The sequence below is a fragment of the Podarcis vaucheri genome, assembly GCF_965113315.1.
Source record: "Podarcis vaucheri genome assembly, chromosome: 5".
NCBI classification, from domain to species: Eukaryota; Metazoa; Chordata; class Lepidosauria; order Squamata; family Lacertidae; genus Podarcis; species Podarcis vaucheri.
Window position 1 is genome coordinate 428,745 of NC_138763.1, and position 19,448 is coordinate 448,192.

General features: G+C 51.8%; 1 protein-coding gene across 16 annotated transcripts in view; it reads right to left on the bottom strand.

Moving 5' to 3' along the window:
• DLG1 (discs large MAGUK scaffold protein 1) overlaps nt 1-19,448 on the bottom strand; it is a 126,118-nt gene that overhangs the window by 46,452 nt on the left and 60,218 nt on the right. For 7 of the 16 annotated variants that reach the window (XM_082224035.1, XM_082224038.1, XM_082224036.1 and 4 more), the window contains 2 exons: nt 2,675-2,764; nt 1,452-1,505 (listed from right to left, as the gene is read on the bottom strand). In XM_082224035.1, coding sequence (XP_082080161.1) covers nt 1,452-1,505; nt 2,675-2,764 — 144 coding nt within the window. Of the gene's footprint in view, nt 1-1,451; nt 1,506-2,674; nt 2,765-7,670; nt 7,981-16,526; nt 17,158-19,448 lie in introns of those variants that run through there. The other 9 variants (XM_082224029.1, XM_082224028.1, XM_082224042.1 and 6 more) reach the window with 5 other exon arrangements.

Below are 19,448 nucleotides of genomic sequence, written 5' to 3' on the forward strand. Positions count from 1 at the left end.
GGGAACAAACAGCCCTCTGCCGAAGGTGCTTCTGCTGTGCTTCTGCACTATCTGAACACAGGAAGCAGAGAGAGCCGGCCAGGAAATGGGTCAGCCGACTGAGGGGTGGGGAGGCCACTTTTAAGTGCACCTGACGCTTCTGGAGCGTGGCAGCTGCAAAGACCACTGCATTGCACTGGGCTCTGGCCCTGCCGGCAAAGGAGGGTTGGAAATGGACCCTGTGCCAAAACAGGGAACACCTCCGTCATGTGAGAAGCCATCCTGGGACTTGTGAGGAACGATTCTCCTCCACTGTCTCAAGATGAGCATAAGAATGGAAGAGAGTGGGGTCATCCAGGGATTTGGAATGTGCCACTATCAACGTGCAGATGGCACGTAACTCTGCTTCTCATTCACACAGGCATCAACAGGCCCCACATTCATCACCTGAGGCCTCCTTTGAGCGGTAGATGGCAGCATGGGACCAGGCCTTCTCAGTGGTGGCTCCCCAACTGTGGGATGCTTTCCCTAGACAGATGCGCCTTTAGGCACAGTGAAGATGTGCTTCTTTATGCCGGGCTCATCTTTTAGATGAGGGGAATGGGAGCTGTGCTATGTTATTGCAGGATGGGCACTTTATTAAAAAAAATATTAATTCTTTAAAATCATTTGATGAGTTTTACATTTGGTATTGTATGCTTTTTTTAAAAAAAACACCTGTAAGTCACTTTGAGACATTTTTTCCTGTGGTAAGCAATTAATTTTATTTTATTTTTAAATAGTTATTAGCCAGCATGTCTTGCTTGTGAGTTTCCAAAGACATCTGTCCAGCTACTGTTGCCTACAGAATGTTGGTCTAGGGCAGGTGTGGGGAACCGTCCTCTCCCAGTGTTGCTAAACTACAACTCCCATCATGCCTGCCAATTGGCTATCCTTGCTAAGCCAATGGCAGTTGTAAGTTCAGCAACCTCTCAAAAGCTCCCCAATCCTAATCTAGTGTAAACTTTGGCTTGAACCAGCAAGACACTTTGCATGCTGCCTTTGAGCCCGGAGTTCCATTCGGCTTCCACCCACAAAACTCCGTGGCAGAGCCCTCTTCCCCTCACACCCCGGTCGGGGCATCTATCTCAGCTGAGCTAGGAGCTGATGGCAGGTGCCACCCCATCGTGGGGCAACCAATGCCCAGTGCTAGCTCTGCATTGCAGATGCCTCAAACCTATCAAGTGTAACTGGTTCACCCCCAACGTCTAACATGGCAAGAGATTTTCTCTCTTTCCCCACCACAGAGAGCTTTCTTATTTCCCTGCAGATAGATAGATAGCCCAGGTGATATGGGAAGCTAAAGCATAACTACGTAAATGTGGATTCACCACTTTTTTTAATAAAAAAAATTAGCATAGCACAGAGCATATGTTTTCACTGAGCTTCATTGGAAAGACATACAAGGCAATCAAATATCAATAGACACTTACGTAGGTTGGGGTCTCCAAAGTTTCGGTGTTCACCACCACTGGAGGAGGATTTGCCTTTGGAATAAAAATATAACAGCCGTGAATTAGAAGGAATGCCCAAAGGGAAGCCACAGAGCCTTGTTTCTTTCTGGGCAGATGACTGCCGCTCCCTTTAAGGGTTGCCCACTCTGCAGTGCAAGAGGGTCAAGCTGCTTGCTCCTGAAAGCAAATACCAGGGGACACCCAGAGGAAGAGGCCAGTTGCAGCTGAAAGAGCAAAACGGATCCCGACCAAAGCGCTTAATAAACGGCAGCCCATTTTGAAGCCAGAGTGCAACAGGCATGCTTTGCTGACGCAATCCCACAAACCTCCCCAACCCATATATTTCTCTGCTCTTGTGAGAAGACAAATGTTATGTGCTAGAGCAAGAGCTGGCATCCCTTACTGCCTGCTTGCACTCCCCAACCCACCTTTTAGTTCTCTTCATTTGGACATGACTTCTTCTTTGACTCTCCTCAAAAACTACTAATGTTAGACTGTAAGCTCCTTGGGACAGGGACCTGTCATCTTATTCACTATAAAGCCTACAAGCTGCTCACCTTCACATTCCAGAACAGGAAGCAGTTCTGATGCAACTGCCCCAGACCAACAACTTAGAGAGCGCTTTGCTGAGCCAAATCTAAGGAGGCATCTTTTATGTATGTGGAGAATGACTCAGCTGAGAAAAGAATTAGCCTGGATTAGCCAGCCTACCCATCTGCCTTTTGCAGCAAGGCGCGCCGTGAGTGCCAAGACCCCCTTCCCCTCCCCTCAGTCGGACCAGGAAGTCAGCGGGCGTCTCCCTGGAAGAGCCTGGCCTCTGAGCAGATGGAGCAGGGGGAGCCGCTCCCCCAGCACCGCTGTGCAGCAGGAGTCCTGAGAGGTCAACAGGCCAGCGTCTTCATGGCAGGGGCCACAGCAGTTGAGCCAGGCGCCTGGGCAGCGGCTCTCCACATGGTCAGGCGGTGCTCAGCTCCTGCCTGGCCTGGGGCCTTGTGCAGGAGAAGCCTTCCCCTGCCCCTGAGATGCACATGCAGTCAGCCCAAGGAGGCAATGCAACCACTCCATTCTGCAGCATGCCCAAAGGGGAAGAAAAAGCTGCGCTGAGTTCCAAGGACCCCAGGACCAAACAGGCATGCAATCACAGAGACAACCGTAGCAAGACAGGCCCTGGCATGCCAGGGGGTGGGGTGAGGAATAAAAACCTGTGAGATGGAAGATGGGATGAGTGTGGTCTCAGCAGGGACTGGCAGGACAGAGACAACGGGAAGAGAAAGAGGAACAGCTTCTGGTATCTAAAAGCATGAATGGAGAGAAGTCAGGAGTTGAATCTAAAGGTTGCGGGTGGAAGAGGCACTCCCCCCCCCCCAGGGCTCTCGCGGATGGAACTGGCCGCAGAGCAGACATTCCCCAAATGCTGAAGGATCGCCTAAGACCCCAGCGCACGTGGCTCACATTTGGGGCCGTTGTAGGCAAAGGTCCAGCAGGGGCTGCTCCAAAGACAAACTTGCAACCCCAGCATCTTTTGGAAAACACAAACATACACACACATTCCCCTTTTCTTCTCACCAGCAAGGCACAACACAACGGCTCATCAAGTGATTCTGAGGGTCAAGGCTTCCTCACAAAAGGGGCTGGACTAGCTGACCCCTGGGGTCCCTCCCAACTCTGCAATTCTAAGTCGGCTCAAGCTCCACAAATTCAGGAAACTGGAAGCGAAGGCTGATGCCCCTTTACCAATGGAGATGCTGTGCAGTGTTGGAAATCACAACGGCTTACCAGTTACTTTCCATGTGCCCCTTCCTTGGGCTTTCAGACCCCAATCCATAGGAGGAGGCTGGAGTGCCTGGGTGGAAGCAGCAAAGACGCCCCACCTTTTCCTGTGTGCTGGGAGTGGGCCCAGGCCAGTATGCAGACTGCGCTAGACCGGGGCAGAGGGAGGTCTCCCTCGGAGAGGCACTGCTGCAAAGGACCCCAGGAGTCGGGGCTGCAGCTGTGTTTCAGAGACCCAGGACAACATGGAGCATTTTTGCCAGTCCCAGGCTCTCCTGGATTTGGCACTGCAAGGAGTAAGCAAGCACAACTTGTGGCACATCTGTTCTAGTCTTCTTGGCTTCCAATCAGCTGGATTTGTAGAGCTGAGGACAAGATGAGGTAGACGTAACTGTGGCCTGAAACCAGCAGGCCTCTCCCCCTCCCCCTCTGCACAGCCCCCAGCCCCCTTGGCACTGGGGGGGGGGGGAGCTGGAGTCCAGCAACCAGTGGAGAGCCACAGGTTCCCGATCCCTGTGCACCCCCAATTTTTAATTTTTTTTACTTTTGGGGGGTTTTTTGTTAAAAGGAAAAGAAAAAATACAGATACAAACAATGGTTTTCCTATCAGATAATATCTTATAACCTAGTTCATATGTTAACACACACACACACACACACACAAAAGACAATCAAACTCCAGTGTCCATGGCTATACAGAGGCTATATGAACTGACATCTTTTTTATCACTGAATTTCTCTGGTTTTGAAAAGGGAAATTGTCATTACAATGTTAGCAATTGCCGCTGCAGGATCCCTGGCAGGTGGCCATCCAGCTGCTGCTTCAAAACTTCCGCGGAAGGAAAGGCCACCCCCTGGAGAGGCTGTCCATGCTGCTGCTGAGCAGCTCTCTGTCAGAAAGCTCTTCGCCTGCTTAGTGGGACTCTGCCACTGGTTCGAGTCCTGCCTTCAGGAGCAGCAGGAGGCAGACAGGGTCTTACTGTGCGCTTGCCTGGAAAAGCCTCACGGGGCCAGAGGGGGGCCAGGCAGACATCACTATCCTGCTTGCTCAGAAGAGCACAGCACCCACCACTCTAAATTCTGACTTTCCTGGAAACCTTCTGGTGCCAACGGGTCTAGGCCTAGTTTAAAATGTCCCTCGAGTAGCCTGTCATTCTAATGAATGCTTCACACTGCTTTTAAATGTTATGCTATGCACTGCCCTGAGGATTTGCAATAGGGTGGTATATAAACACTTGAATAAATATATAATAAATGCCCCCCCCGAAATGGGAGGGGGAGTTATCAGGATGCTCCCTCACCCCTGAGTCTTCGACATCCTTAATTCCACCCCTTGACAGGATCACTGTCCACTAAAAAGTAATTTTTGCACAGCCAGCAGTCTGTAAAGCCTGGCTGCACACACATCTACCAGCAGCAACAAAGCAGCACTTGAAGAAGCCTTTGAGCATCTCTTCTTCCTGCTCCCCACACCCCTAATCACCAGAGCCCATAAGCTGCTCACGCGGCACACTCTAAACCGGGAAGACAACAGATACCAAGCGGGCTGACAAAAGCGGAGCAGGAGGTCATATTTTTGCATCCGCAAAGTCAAACCCTCAGACGTTGGGGGCGCCCTGGGCTTGCTGGGAGCCAGAGCAGCACTGCGGCTGAGTGCCCCTTCCTCCCCTTGCGTCCCCCTGCCAGGGGGGGAATCGGGGGGTGGGGGGTGGACCACAATGCTATTAAGACATCTCCACCTACCCAGAGGCATCCAGCACACACAAGGCTGAATCCACAATCACTCAAGAGAATAATGCACCTGCCCTTTTTACTTCACTGGTCCTATTAGGCACTTCCACAGAGCCAGGAAGAGTGAGCAGCAAGGACTGTAACAGAAGGGGGGGGAGACCTTTGGGGGCCCTCCTCCCACAACGGCCAGTCCAGGTAGGCCTCTCAAGGGGCGGCCACAGGCAGGGGAGGCTCTTTCTGGGAGCACAAGGCAAACCTTTAGAAGGAAAGCAGAGAGACCTCCCAACTTACCTGGCTTTCCACTGCCCAAGCCCTCGCACACTCGCCTTTTGAGTCTTGCAGAAATGCACCCAACCCCAACATCAATTTCAGGGAGTTTATTAAGACTAAAGACCAAAGGAGAAAGGAGCAGGACAGACAGCCGTCACAGCAAGTCGAAGGCCGAGTCCATCTATCCTATCCATCCAGGGAGACTCACCTGGAGCCTTCGTTATACACCTTTGGGTGCCAGGAGAAAATGTTCCTCTATAACCAGGCCTTTTGCTGATTACACACTCAAACGGCCTTGGAAATGTGTTTGTGGGACGGAGATTATTAGTTTACTTTTGTTTTTCCCTATGTTCTTTGTGTTCTTCTTTTGTAAGCTTATGTGGTGAACTGCCCTGTGATCTTCAGATGAAGAGCAGTACAAAAAAGTTAATAAATAAATGGTTGTTGCTGGCATCCATCTGTCTCGAGAGACAACGGAGTGTCCCTCTGGGAGTCAAGTCAAACCGCTGCCCAAGTGACTCCCCAGGGCACAAGCCTGGCCAGGGTGTGAAGCAGAAACAGCTCCCTTGGGCATTATGTAAATGTTCAGCGCATGTAAATGAATACTACTAAAGAGGCAAGCAAGTGCCCTAAAGACCTCTCAAGCCCGGCCACCCTTCAGAAGCACAGGGCAAGAAAGCCGGCCTCTCAATTGGGGCCACAGGCAAGTTATTTGGCCTATTTTTACGGAGCCCTCAACCAAATGCCAATGGCCCCCTAGTGAGGCAGAGTGACCTGGGCCAAAAGGGAGAGAAGAGGGGGTCAGAGACAGAGGGGCAGGATCCTGGCCAGCAGCCACTCTGTTCCTTCTCCCGGTCAGCAGATAAGCGTGAGGAAAAAGGCTGCCAAGCCCTGCTCCAACTCAATCCTCTGCAAGCACACAGCATGTGACCTGCTTTATAAATAGGTTATTGGAATTGGACAGAATCAATATGGTCACTGGAGAGCCCTGCTCCTCATCATGTGCTGCCCCTTGTTTCCTACCCACAAACACGCAGCCACCCCCCTCAGTGCCCCCCCCCACCCAAATACCTTTTAAAGTGTTTAAAAGACCACTCCTGCTGCTGACGCCCCTCCAAAGGGTAGGCTCTGGGGGTTGCACAATTTTACAGTTCCATTCACAGAAAACCAAATCCTCAGAAAACCAGCCTGAGGTCTCCTGCACACTCACTCACTCACAACCAACTTGTGGGGAAACCACCTTCCTTGGCCTGGCATCGTGGCAACTCAAGGGAGCAGGAAAGCGCTTCAAGAGCACGCAAGCCCCCTTCCAGCTGACGCCTTGCGCTGGAGTCCTGCACGGAGGGAGAAGGAGCTGGGGCGGAGCCGGGGGGGGGCTTACCTTCTCCGAGGAGCAATTGGACCACGAGCTGTCGGAGCCCCACCCGCTGGCAGCCCTCACCTTGGCGGTGCTCTTGGTGGGGCTCTTCTTCACACTGTCGCGCAGGTTGGTGAACCTGCCCCTGTGCTTGGGTGCCACAGGCAGCGTGGCTGAAACACAAGGCGGCTGCCCGGCTGCATCCTGAGGCTGGAGCCCCGGAGGTGCCTCTGCCCAGGCCTTGGTGGCAGAGCCAGCATGCCTCAGAGGCCCCGCTTCACAGCCGTCAGGAGCCCCACAGCAGCACTTGCGTGGGGGGGAACAGGCGGCCATCCCGGAGCCCAGCTAAAAGGGAGCCCAGGCAGAAGCGGAGAGGCAGTGGCACATTTCCTCCAGACAGCCGAGCAAAATGCTCTCCTGGCCAGTCCAGCAGAAGCCTGGCTTTGCACGCCCTCTCCAGAGACAGAAGGCGTCCCATTGGGCAACACACTGTCGGCCCCTTTGCCAGGCAAACAGAATCAATGCTCTGCAGAGGGAAGAGAAGCTGCGCCAAAGGTCACCTGGCACGTCCACAGTGCCTTTATGCTGCAAACTCCAACACGGCAAGGAAGCCTGAGACCCTGCGCCACGACTGAGCATGAGGGCAAATGCTCATCAGTGCATCACATGGCTGCAGGTGTGCTGGGGAGGGCCAGGTCTGCTTGCCAAGGCCAGGCCAGCCCTTCTGCGCTCAAGTGGAATGCTGCCTCCAGGCCCTGCAAAGGAGGCAACCAAGACACCCAAAAGCTGTAACCCCCCCTCCCAGCACTGCTGGAAACACACGGCCTCTCTCCAAAGCAAAGGAAAAGCCCCCCTCAGAGAGGGCGAAGGAGGTGGAGGAGGAGGAAGCGTCCCTGCTGGAGGAGCTACCAAGTGAGGGAGTGTGTGGTGTGGTGGGCTCCAGTTGCTAGGTGAGGAGGACTCCAGAGACCTCCCAAACCATCCTGCCCCCAAGCTAATCTGGTGGATTGCAGCTGCTGAAGACAAAGAGTGGTAGAGTACGAGAAGGGGCCACAACTCTGACCCCCTACCTCCAAAGACTGCTGTGCGTCTGTCTTGGAGGTGCAAGGGGCTGCCGGGTGGGAACTAGTCCTTAGAGATGGGCTCTGTGGATTAGAAAGAGGGTCTGCATCCCCCTCACTCGACAGCTCAGAATTCAGGGGGCAGTGGATGCAGCGGAGAGGCGCAGGGGCCCACCGTTGAGACACTCTGGGGCCTCTTTCCCTGGGTTTACCAGCTCTTGGACTCCCTGGGGAGCAGACCACTTCTTCAGCCCCTTCCTGGGAAGCAGGGGTCATGTGTGACTTCCAAGACCTCCTCTGAGGCAAGCCAGAGCCACCACTGTGAGGGAACAGGAGAAAGAAAACTGGACACCAACGTCTGCAGAACAGCTTAATCCAAGATGGCTCCTGACCTGAAGACTCTCCTTCCCCAAAGTTTTTAGGTTGCTGTTTCCTCCTGGCATTCTTAGGACACAGAATTCTTTTGGTCTGACCATTCTGGTGGATCTTAATGGAACTTTCCTCATCATGGTATAGTCTGTTCAACTTCTGAAAACGTTTGACAACCAAGGCGTGGCTTCCAATTGGCTGCAGAAGCTTCCTGCACCCAATTGGAAGCCGCGTCAAACGTTCGGGATCCAAAAAACATTTGCAAACCAGAACACTCACTTCCGGGTTTGCTGCATTCGGGAGCTGAAATGTTTGAGTTGCAAGGCGTTTGGGATCCAAGGTACGACTGTATATGATCTTGTAAGGGCTATGCCCTAAAAGGGGACATATAAATCCTTGAGATACATGAATAAAAAGCTGGCAAAGCTCAGGTGCATCAAACACCTGGGCAGAACACAGCAAGGAGCACACGATTAGCTGCCTCTGGATTCATCACATGGCCCCAGGACAAGAGACCCGTCCCAAGTATCCCCTGCATGGGCCAAGCTGCTCACAGCCTGATCTGCCACAGGACATAACATGCGCCTTACAATGGAGGGAAGACAGAGCAGGACATGATTTCACTCTGCCTCTTACTAGGGAGAAGAGGAAGGCCCACAGAAGGTCATCAACTGGCCCCAAATAAGGCCCTTTCCCCCTTGATGAAACCTTAACTTAAGAGACAAGAGGAAAGTGAGCGCAGGAGGGTCTGATTCCAGCTGGTTTCACGTCAGCAGGAGCTAAAAGGAATTACTGGAGGTGGGGACCCAGGTGGGACATCACACAGTTGCTAGGTAACCAAGGAAGCATCTCCTATGGCTTCTTTTAAAACTGGAAGTAAAATATGATGCACCACCTCACCTAAAAACATGAACTGGCAACCTATATTATTATTATTCATCCAACATTACAGGGGAAGAAAAAGAAGAAGAAGAAGAAGTCGTCTGGAGAAAGGAAGAGGGGCAATTTGGTAGCTCAGGATGACATCTGTGATATACTGTAAAAATGTGAAGGGAAACATCTGCTGGTGCTTCTGCATTTGGTTGTGTGTCTGGAGAATCCCCAAGCCATTTCCGTACACAACTGCACACAAGAGGGCAGGATGCGACCCTCTCCAGACTCCAGGGCCTAAGTGTGGGGCGCAGAGGGCTGTCCTTTCGGCCTCACCTGGCACCGCAGAGCTGCCTCCACATACACACCACCCAGAACCACATGCTGCACACAGCTGTGCGAGAAAGGAGCCCCGTTTGCAAGTGCCTGCTCGTGAGTAGGGGCTCCACATGGCTGAGGCACTCGGCTGTGCAGGTGTCCCAGCGGCATGGAGCCTTTCCACACACAGGCAGGCGCTTGCCCACGGGGCTTTCTTTTCACGCAACCATCTGCAAGAAGCAGTGGCTTGGGGAAAGCACATGACCTCAGAGAGAGGGCTAAAGCTGCAGCCCCACTCCTGGCCCTGGGAAACGGCCGGCGAATTGAGGCACAACCTGGGCTCTTCAAATCTACTGACAGCTCACACAATCCCTGCCAAACAGACACCACTGGCAAGAAGCACTGCTCTAGTTCCCAGCAGCGAGTGGGAAGGCAGAAAAAATCTGAGAGATGCATAATGAAAACAACAGCCATGTCTTTAAATACATCAGAAGCAAGAGACCAGCCGGGGAGATGATGGAGCCTTACACAAGGGAGCAGACAGAGTACTTGGGAGGGAGAGAAGCAGAATTTAATCTGTGTGTGTGAGAGAGGGGGGGGGGAGAGAGACCCAAAAAATTGAGCCACATGCCAACAAGGGCTTATTGACATTAAAAGTTAACCAGTCACCAGGTCCCCACAGCATCCACCTGCGAGTTAAAGAATGTAAATGGGAATGCTGGTCTTCTAAGGAAATTACATAACTTGTCCCTAAAATCAGCCTACATTCTAGAGAACTGGAAAGTAGCCAAAGTAAGACTTGAGACTGAAGAAATTATAGGCAGGTCAGCTTCAGGCCTGGTGATATATTGATATATTGCCCAGGACCGGTAAGAGGGGCTCACCACAATGGGGGTTTCACTCAGCGCTGTATCACGGGTGAAACCTCTGCCACTCCTCAGTCCCCCCCCCCCAGCACTCAGCATGCCTAGGGAGAAACAAGCTGCAGCCGCGCTGGGCTGGAGACAGAGGGACTCAGGGGCCACGGTGGTTTTACTAGCCAAGCAGTTTGACGGAGACCCAGACCCGCCACCAGTTCACACGAGTCATCGGGGGGGGCGTAAATCTGCTCCTGCTCCCAAGCTGAGGAAGCCCCAATAATTTTTCTGTTTGCACAAGAGCAGGAGGAGGATCCAGACCCACTCAGCTGGGGGGGGGGAGCAAGTGGCCTCTTTCTCCCAGGAGAAGGAGGTTGCTGCCCCCCCTTCCCCTCGCAGGCGAATTAGCCTTGCCAAGGGAGCCTATCAGGGCTCCCTCCATCTTGGGGAGGCGCAAGCCTCCCCCCCCCCCAGCTGAGCAGGGGGCTTGGGCCCTGCAAGGCTCTGGCATGAAAGAGCCTTGGCTCCGCAGTGAGAGATGTGGCAGTTTCACCCACCACCGCAAGGGATGGGACCAATGCAGCTTTTTTCAACATCATGGTATATCGGCAAACCGCGATGTCTGGCTGGTGACACACTGCGATGTTAAAACCTAATATTTCCCAGCTCTAGTTAGCTTAATATTTGTTCCAGACCGAAGGGTGGAAACTTGTGAGATACAACTCCTGAGTCTTGCTGAAGCTGGATCAACGTGGCTTCTGCAAAAGGAAATCCTTACTAACATTTCAGACTGTCATTTTAGAATGCCAACAAGCAAGTTAGTAGACAGATGAACTGGTAGACATCAAATTCTTGTACTTTCAAAAGGTTTCCACCAATTCCCTGACGAAGGTTCTTGAGCAACCTTCACAGTCCTGGAATTAGCAGGCAAGTCCTCATTTGAATGGGTAAATGGTTAAAGAATACAAAACAGAGCATGAGATCTACAACAAGGTGTTGCCAAAGAGAATGCTCCTGTTTGGTGTGCAGGCAGCCAGTCTTGCTTTTCACCCACCTGCCAGTTTTCTATTCCCACCCCCCACAAACCAACAGACCGTCGGGATTTCTAAGACACTGAGCATGTTCAATTGTCAGTAGGATGTGATGACACAGGTTGACACCAGCCCTCAGTTTGTGCTCCCCCCCCCCTACTTTTGCAAACCTTTGTTTGCGGGGGGGGGGGATGCTGCACAGTCTGATACCCCACCCCCTCTTGTTTCTCCGTCATCTTGTTTGGGCTACACAGCTGCCAGAACTCGATAGCAGAGTAGCTCTCACAATGAAGACAGATAAGAACGGGCGCTTTTCAAAGTTTTCACAAACAATATGGAGTTATGGGTGAGCTGAGAGGTGACCAAATTTGCAGGTGATACCAAATTATTCACAATACAGTATTGAAAATCCAAGTGGCTTTCAGCGTTCTAAATAGAGCTCTGCTTACTAAGAAAATGTGATGCACACAGGAAGAATCTCCATCCCTCTCCTCCTCCAGCCACCCCTTCTAGGGATGTTGAGGGTTGGCGAGTTGAAATTAAACACACAGCAAGCCTTCCTGGTTGCAATTTAGAAGCATTTAAGCTCAAGCAACACCTTGGAGAAAAATGCCAGACCAAATTGAGATTTAACTGCTCCACGTGCATAGATAAAGAGCTTCCCAAGCCTTTTGCAATAGCATGTTTGTTTGTTATTCACCGAAATTTTGCATCTCTGCCTGTGGGACAGCAAGACACCTGCTGGCTCCTAACCATCCACCCCAGCTAACCCTGCCCCACCCAGCTAATCCTCCCCATTCATCCCTGGCTCAGCCTTTCCGTGGTGGGTCATTGCCAAAAACCTTCTCCTGAAAGCCACTGGAGTGCTTAAAGGCTTTCATACTCTGCAGTGGCAACCGCAGCTACTGGGCTGCAACTGCCCACAATGGATGCTGCAGGATCCCTGCCACAAATAACGGCATCAAGCTGCTGGGGGGCATTTTTGTCCCTCGGTGTTTGGGCGCCTGTGAGACGGGCGCTACTGGCGCCAGCAGGGTGACTCCAGAGCAGCACCTGGCAGAACTCCTCAGCAGCAGCCACCAGTGCCCAGAGTACAGGGATTCCCGTGATCCCTGAACATTGGCCGAGCGGCTGGGGGCGATGCGAGTTCTTGCTGCCCCCTGCACTGAAGCATCCAGACAGGCCTGTTCTTTCCATGTTTCATACACTAACCACCTTGTTTTACTAATTCAGACCTGGCTGCCAATTCATTTGCAAGCCCAGCCCCACAGGCTGCTTTCAACCTACGACTCTTGGAAACCTCCTGCATCCCCTCTCCCCACACAAGCCTCCCTGGGAGCCTCAGGCCTTTGTCTGAGCACTCAGCCACCCCCGCCCTGTGGGCCTCCGAATGCCAACCCCAAGACCTCTGCCACAGGAGAGGGGCAGCTTTATCTTCCCTGGCATTTGGGCATGGGTCTGAGGCTTTGGGGGTGCGTCTGGAGCCAAACAAATACAATAAATAACAAAAATTTGCCACCCCCACTCACCTTTCCCCCCTCCACCTCTTTCCCCCTTTTCTTCCTAATGTCTCAACAAATGAAACTGATCTGTAAAAAATGTTACTTGAAAAAAAAGAAGAGAGAGACATTGCACATACTTTTGTAAACCAAGAAAATCTTTAATAAAAATAAATAAATAACAAAAAAATTTCCATTTCTATGGGTTTGTGGGTGTATGCTGTGGGAGATGTACTTGCTAACAATGTAAAATAAATGGATTTTTTAAAATAAAAAGGTGACTCCATTTATGCAATCCATTGGTACTAAAAAGTTGAACAGACAAGTCCGGGGCGGGGGGAGAGAGAGATAGGAGCGAAGGAGCCTTCAGTCCAGGATAAAGCCTCCCTCAGGGGTAGGAGTGAAAATGGTGTTTCTTAATTAATTTTAAAACTAATATCCCACCCTGTGCCTTGGGGTGCCAGGGCAGGTTACAACAAGCACGCAAGCAAGGAGGACTCAAATGAGGGGACTGCGAAAAAGGAAGGTGAAAAGTTGTCAAGAGGGTCAAATCTCTCCACAATGCCTGGGGGTTATTCAAGGCCACCATCATAGGAACTCAGCCAGGACCGTCTGGGGGAGGTCCACAGGGCGGCCACAAGAAGAGAGGCCTTGACTCTGGTGGTTCCCCAACTGTGCAATGCTCCCCCAGGTGCCAGACAACGTGCTCCTGTCACCCAGGCACCGGATCACAAGTATGGCCATGTCCAAGTCTTCACAGGTGTTCAAGAAGCATCTCTTCTTTTTACATTCTTGCAAGATTTTGGCTAATTAATGTTCCCGTATACGTGTGTGTGTGTGTGTGTCTGTGTGTCTTACATTTTCTATTAGGAATGCCTTTATAATTAGACGTTGTTTTGAGCCGATTTTGTAGCAAGTGACAAATCAATGTAAAAAACAGTCATGATGGTTATGTATACTATAGATGAGGAGGAAAAGTGTCACCAAGGTCAAGGGGGTACCCGTGTGGTCAGCAAGCGGTCAGGGAAGCTGTGAGGCAGCCAGGAGGCTCCCTTTAAAAACCAGAAGGGCTGCTCACATGAGGGGAGCAAAAAGGAACACAAACTTTGGCAAAAGGAAGACAAGCAGACAGTAAGGGGTACAAAAAAAGAATTCAAGCAGCAGATAGCCAAGACCATTAGAATCCACAATAAAAAATATTTCAATGAATCAGGGGAAGCAACTGGACCATTTGAGAACAAGGGAGTTAAAGGTATGCTAAAGAGGTTGGAGCAATTCCCCTATGAGAAAAGGCTGTGAGGGGCTTTTTGGTTTTAGAAAAAAACAACACTAAACTATTTTTAAAAACTAGTTTAGGTGAGGCATGATAGAAGTCCATGAAATCATGCCGGGTGTGGTAGAAATAAAGACAACTTTGTCTTCCTTTTACATAATACTAGAAGAACCCAGAGGTATCCAACAAAGCTAAATATTGGAGAATTAAAGATGGGCAAGTATTTCTTCACACAGCACAGACTTACAACTATAGAATTTACTCCCAGGGGTTGGAGCGATGGCCACCATCTTGAATGGACGGCTTTGAAAGGGTTTAGCCAAATTGGTGAAGGATTAAGTTCAACGGCTTCCAGATATGAGGTCTCGGAATAATAGCTGTTGGGGAACAACAGTGGGGAGAGCACTGATGTCCTGCTTGCAGGTTCCCCATAGGAGCATCGGGCTGGTCACTGTGAGAACAGAAACGTGGGCAGACAGGCACCAGCTGCCGTCTGGACCAACCTAAAGGCCAGCCCCACGTAGAGCAGACTGCAGTAATCCAAGCTTGAGGACAACTGCACGGACAACTGTGGTCGAGGGATCCGAACTCAGGAGCAGCTATACTTGTCTTACCAGAGTAGATGAAAGCACCAAAAGATACCAAACTTACTGAATACATATGCCAAGATCAAACTAAAGCAGATCGGAATCAGATGGAGAAGAGAAATTCAGCTGGTTCAAGGATTGTCAGCATCCTTGGAACAATTTGGCAGGAAGTCTAAGTCAACGCTCTTGCAGGAGCATCAGAATGGGATGATGCTCCTGGAGCAAGAGAATGGGATGCTTGGGCAGCGAAGAGCAACAGAATGCTAGCAAAAAAGTGGTATGGACATCAAGGGCCTGAACATGTGCAAAGAAGGATGAGGCCAGAGAGCTCATGAGGTGCTGCAGCAGCACTAAGATTTAGCTGGCAACTAGAGCAGTGTTTCCCAACCTTTTTTGGGCAACGGCACACCTGTTTAATGAAAAAAATCTCGCGGCACACCACCATTACAGCCCCGTGACGTCAGCGCGCAGCGTCACGCCGGGAGGGACGCACGAAAGTGAAAGTTTTTTCCCTCCCCCTTGCCGGGGAACCTCCAAGCTTTGGGGGTGGGAGGAGGCAGCAGAGCGAGGGACTGAGGGACGGCGGCAACTGAGGCGGCGGCGGCTGTTGTGGTGGTGGCGGCGATAGCGGGCGGAGGAGGGGGCGGCGGCGGGGCTTGAGGAGCCGTCGCCGGGAGTTGCTGCTGCTGTTGTTGCTGCTGCTGCCCGGACATGCCGGCCTCCTCCTCCTCCGCTGTCTCGCGCTCCTCCCTTTTGCACGCGCTGCCCCACCGCTCGGCACCACCACCGCGGAGCCGCCCCTGGCTCGACGCGGATCCTCGTCGCCGCCGCCTCTCACCGCCCGACTCGCCCGACTCCCTCCCACAGCACACCAGCCAACGTCTCACGGCACAGTAGTGTGCCGCGGAACACCGGTTGGGAAACACTGAACTAGAGGCCTGGGGGACCCTGGGCCTCCACTGGGCTGCAGAGAAAAGAGAGACAGAGGGAGAGCTGGAAGCCAGGAAGCAGCCAGGCTCAGCCCCAAACTCACTAGGACATGGCAACCCTCTCTGCCTATATCTGCAATACAGGCCTGTCTTGTGGGCTTGTGGCTGGTATAAACCACGGAGGTGGGAGAACTCAAGTCGAAAAGGCAAGTCCTAAGTAAAGGCTGAGAAAAGGCCACAAGGGAGCATGTGGGTGTCAGATATTGACCAAGGTGCCAAAAAGGAGGAGAAAACTTGCCCTATCTATATCCACCCAGGAAGGATCATGAAAGGAACGTGCTTGAGTTACAGGAAGGAAGCAGCCCGACATTTTTTCATAGCTCTCAGAGCAGCCCAGCAGGAGCCAAGGCTGCCTTGCAAAGCTGTGGAAATTCACCCCTTGGAAACTTTTCAAACAAAGTTGGGCAAGTTACAATCCCAGGGATGCTCTGGGAAGAAGAGTGCTCTCCTTTCCTGCCCTCAGGGTGGGAAACGGAACTCACTGCCCTCCCTGCCTGGTCGTTTCCTGGGGCTCTGCAGAGGGAAGCCTCCCGGTCTTGGCTGCCAGCTCCTGTCAAGAGGCACTTCCAACTCTGTTCTCTTCCTTTATCTCACCAGGCCCACCAAGACCCTGTTGGGGTCAGACATCTCAGCCCTGGCGACCCAGAGCCCTCGGAACAGAGTCAGGACTCTTCACTCCAGGACAACGCTTGCCCACCCAACCAAACAAAGCCATGCAGCCTGCTACCTGTGCCCTAGGTTGCCCTCCTAGCCTCTCCCTGGAATCCAGCTGTTTGACTAAGTCTAATTTTGCAGCCCCAATCGTGTCAGACATTTGTGCCAAAATCCCTATTTATGTGGCAGGTCAGAAGAAATGTTAAGCCACCAAGCTGGTGTTCATGCAAGTTTTTCATATGCTCAAAGCCAAACCCAGGAACCTATGAGGCTGACTGCAATATTCCTTCCTCTTCTAACCCTGCCCTAATCCTGGCAGCTGTGGAAGGAGATCCCATTGCCAGATCCAGCCCTTCTATCAATGGCTGCCCTCACCCTCCCCCCCCCCGCCCCCCGATTTCAACAAGTGACGCTTTACCTGGCTGGAGCTGGCAGCCACAGAGATGCAGTCAAAGAAGAAGAAGCGATGCCTGCGAGTGAAGAAGGCAGCGATCTGCTGCCAGCGCGAAGTCTCGGCCTCCTCGGAAGACAGGGCATCCCCAGAGCCCTTCTTTGCCCACAGCTTCTGCTTGGGCCCTCCCGAGCTGTGGCCGGATCCAGGGTTGCCGCCCCGACTGGTGCGCGAGTAGAGCAGAGTGTTGTTTCCAAAAATGTAATTCATCTCTGCAGCCCAGCAGGTGGCTGGCAGGCAGGCAGGCAGGCAGGCAGGCAGGCAGGCAGGGGTGGGTCCCCGTCAGCTGCTGAGCCACAGTGAGTGATCAGCCAAACGCAGGCAGGATTACAGCTGCATCACTCAGGGAAGGACAGCAGCCAGCCTCCCTCCCTCAGGCTCCTCTCCAGGCCAGCTCCCATCCATCGCGCCCGTGGCCAGACTCTTGCTGCACCTGTTACTCCCCCGGGGGGCACTTCCATGGGTGGAAGGCAAAGGGGCAATCCTGCCACCTTCCAGGCTGCTATCTGCTTCGGTGGTCTGCCAAGATCAAAACCCTCCTCCTTTTGTCATCAGTGAGGCAGGCGGAGTGGAACTCGGGGAGCGAGACCCGTTAGCAGGTAGAGAGGGATGCTGTCAGCATCAGACAACAGATGCTCTCTGGGGACGCCTGACAAAGCACAGCGCTGGGCGGGTGGGAGGAACACCCGGAGCCAATCGCCACCAGCGCCTGTGCGAAAAAGCCAGAGGTGCCTTGCGGCTGCTTGCAGCCACTCCAGAAAAGGGGGAGAAGCACTGCCCACCCACCTCATGGCTAAACAGTTATTAATAATATGGAAGCATCTTTAAACACACACAGACCAGAAGCCCCTTTTAAGCCTCAGAACAAACCTCTGAAACTACACAAGTGGTAGTTTTGGCAAGCCCAACAAGCAGGTTCCATTTCTCACCTGTTAGAAACTAGCAGCACAGTAATTGCTCATACTATTTCCTCCATCCCATAATAAACCAACAAGCAGCTGCTATATTGTGTATCGTTAGGTGTTCACAATCCCTGCCCGCAGGCTAACAAGGCAAGACTGAGACACCCGCAAAACAGGACGCATCTCACACAAAGGGGAGGAAGAAAACTGGAACCAGAGATGGAGATTAATGTCACTGGGGGGAAACACCACGTCCAAATAATTCTCTCGAAGCGAAAGCCCCTACGCAGAAGTGCTCCTGCGTCCCCATCAGGCCACATCCTCTCTTTTTAAGGTGATGCAACAGCCCCGTGAATATCCAAAAATAAGGTGCCACAGCAGAAAATGAGAAAGACTGGGGTTCACAAACTGTACTTCATACAAAATGCAGCTTCTAGGCTGCTCAGTGGGGCACCCAGCTTTGCACACACCAAGCTCTCCACTAGCTGCCTCTCAGCCACGGAGCCAAGTCCAGGGTCCAAGCCCTGAGCAACTTGGAACCAGGGTCTCCGGACGCTGGTCACTTTGTGACCCAGAAGAGGGCTCGTGCTGTGGCAGCAGCACCCTTGGCTTGAGAGACGGAGACAACAAGCAAGGTTAAATGCCTCTTATAGATGTTTGTGTTTACCCAAACTTCCCTGGACTCCGATTCCTGGTTCTTAAGCTTTCTTTTAGTGTTCCACTAATTTTTATCTATGGTATATAGCTTTATTTGCTCCTGATTATATTTTAACTGCTTAAGAGATTTATGCTTATCTTAAGCAGCACATAAATTTCATACATAAATTAATGAATACAACCACCTAATGGAAAATCTGTAGCTCCTCGAGCTGCTGACTCGCAAATAACAACAGAGGTTCTCCAGAGAGTCATTTTGCTTTGGCTGCTGCCCATCACTCCGAGTCCTAGCACTTTCCATTCTGTTGCAAGCTTCCCTCTCCAGAGAAGGGGCCCAGCGATGGAGAGATGGAGCACACGCAGCAGGTGCAAAAATCTCCAGGTGGGCAACTGCAGCCTGACATCACAACAGCCGCTGCCAGTTGGTACAGAGACAGGACCAGGCCAGGTGGCCTAAAGGTCTGGCTAGGTAATAAGGCTGCTCATAGTGCTCCTCCTCCTCTTCGCTTATCTGATCCTGCAAGCTGCATAATAATACAGTCATACCTCATGTTACGGCCACTTCAGGTTATGTGTTTTCGGGTTGTGGACCGCAGGAAACCTGGAAGTACCGGAACGGGTTACTTCCGTGTTTTGCTGCTCGCACAGAAGCGCTAAATCATGCTTCACACATGTGCAGAAGCGCCAAATCGCGCCAGTGCAGACGCGGCACTTCAGGATGCGAACTCTGCGGGTTGTGGACGTGCCTCCATCATGGATTATGTCCGCAACCCAAGGTTCCACTGTATATACATGAATATTCAACAATGCTAGGTGAGTGGTTTCTGGAAGGAATTATTCAGATCATTTAGAATTATGGTACTGTATTCTGTAGCACTTGAAAAAGTTCTAGATGGACTTTTGATCACCTCCCCTAAGTCATTAATGAGATAAAAATGCAAAGAGCTCCTTGGGACCCCAGAAGAGTCATCTGGATGAGGCCAGGGGCCCATTCGGTCCAACATTCGCTGCTCTCCCTGGCCAACCAGGTGCCACTATGGGAAGTCCCCAAGCAGCTCCTCTCTTCTCCTGCAGTTTCTGGAACTGGTTTTCAGAAGTATGTGAGAGTGGGAGCCTTCGAGGGCTCATGCTCAGTTCAGAGCTTACTCAACAGACAAGTAAACATGGAAAAACCTTCAATAGCAGGAAGCTGGGAAATTATCAACTCAGAGCAGCAGCAAACCTCTAAAACCTCTTACTGGCTAACAGCAACATACAGTGATTTAATATCTTCCAACGTCTCAACAATATGCAGTCAAAATTAATTTTAACTCTTAAAGTTTCTCCTTTA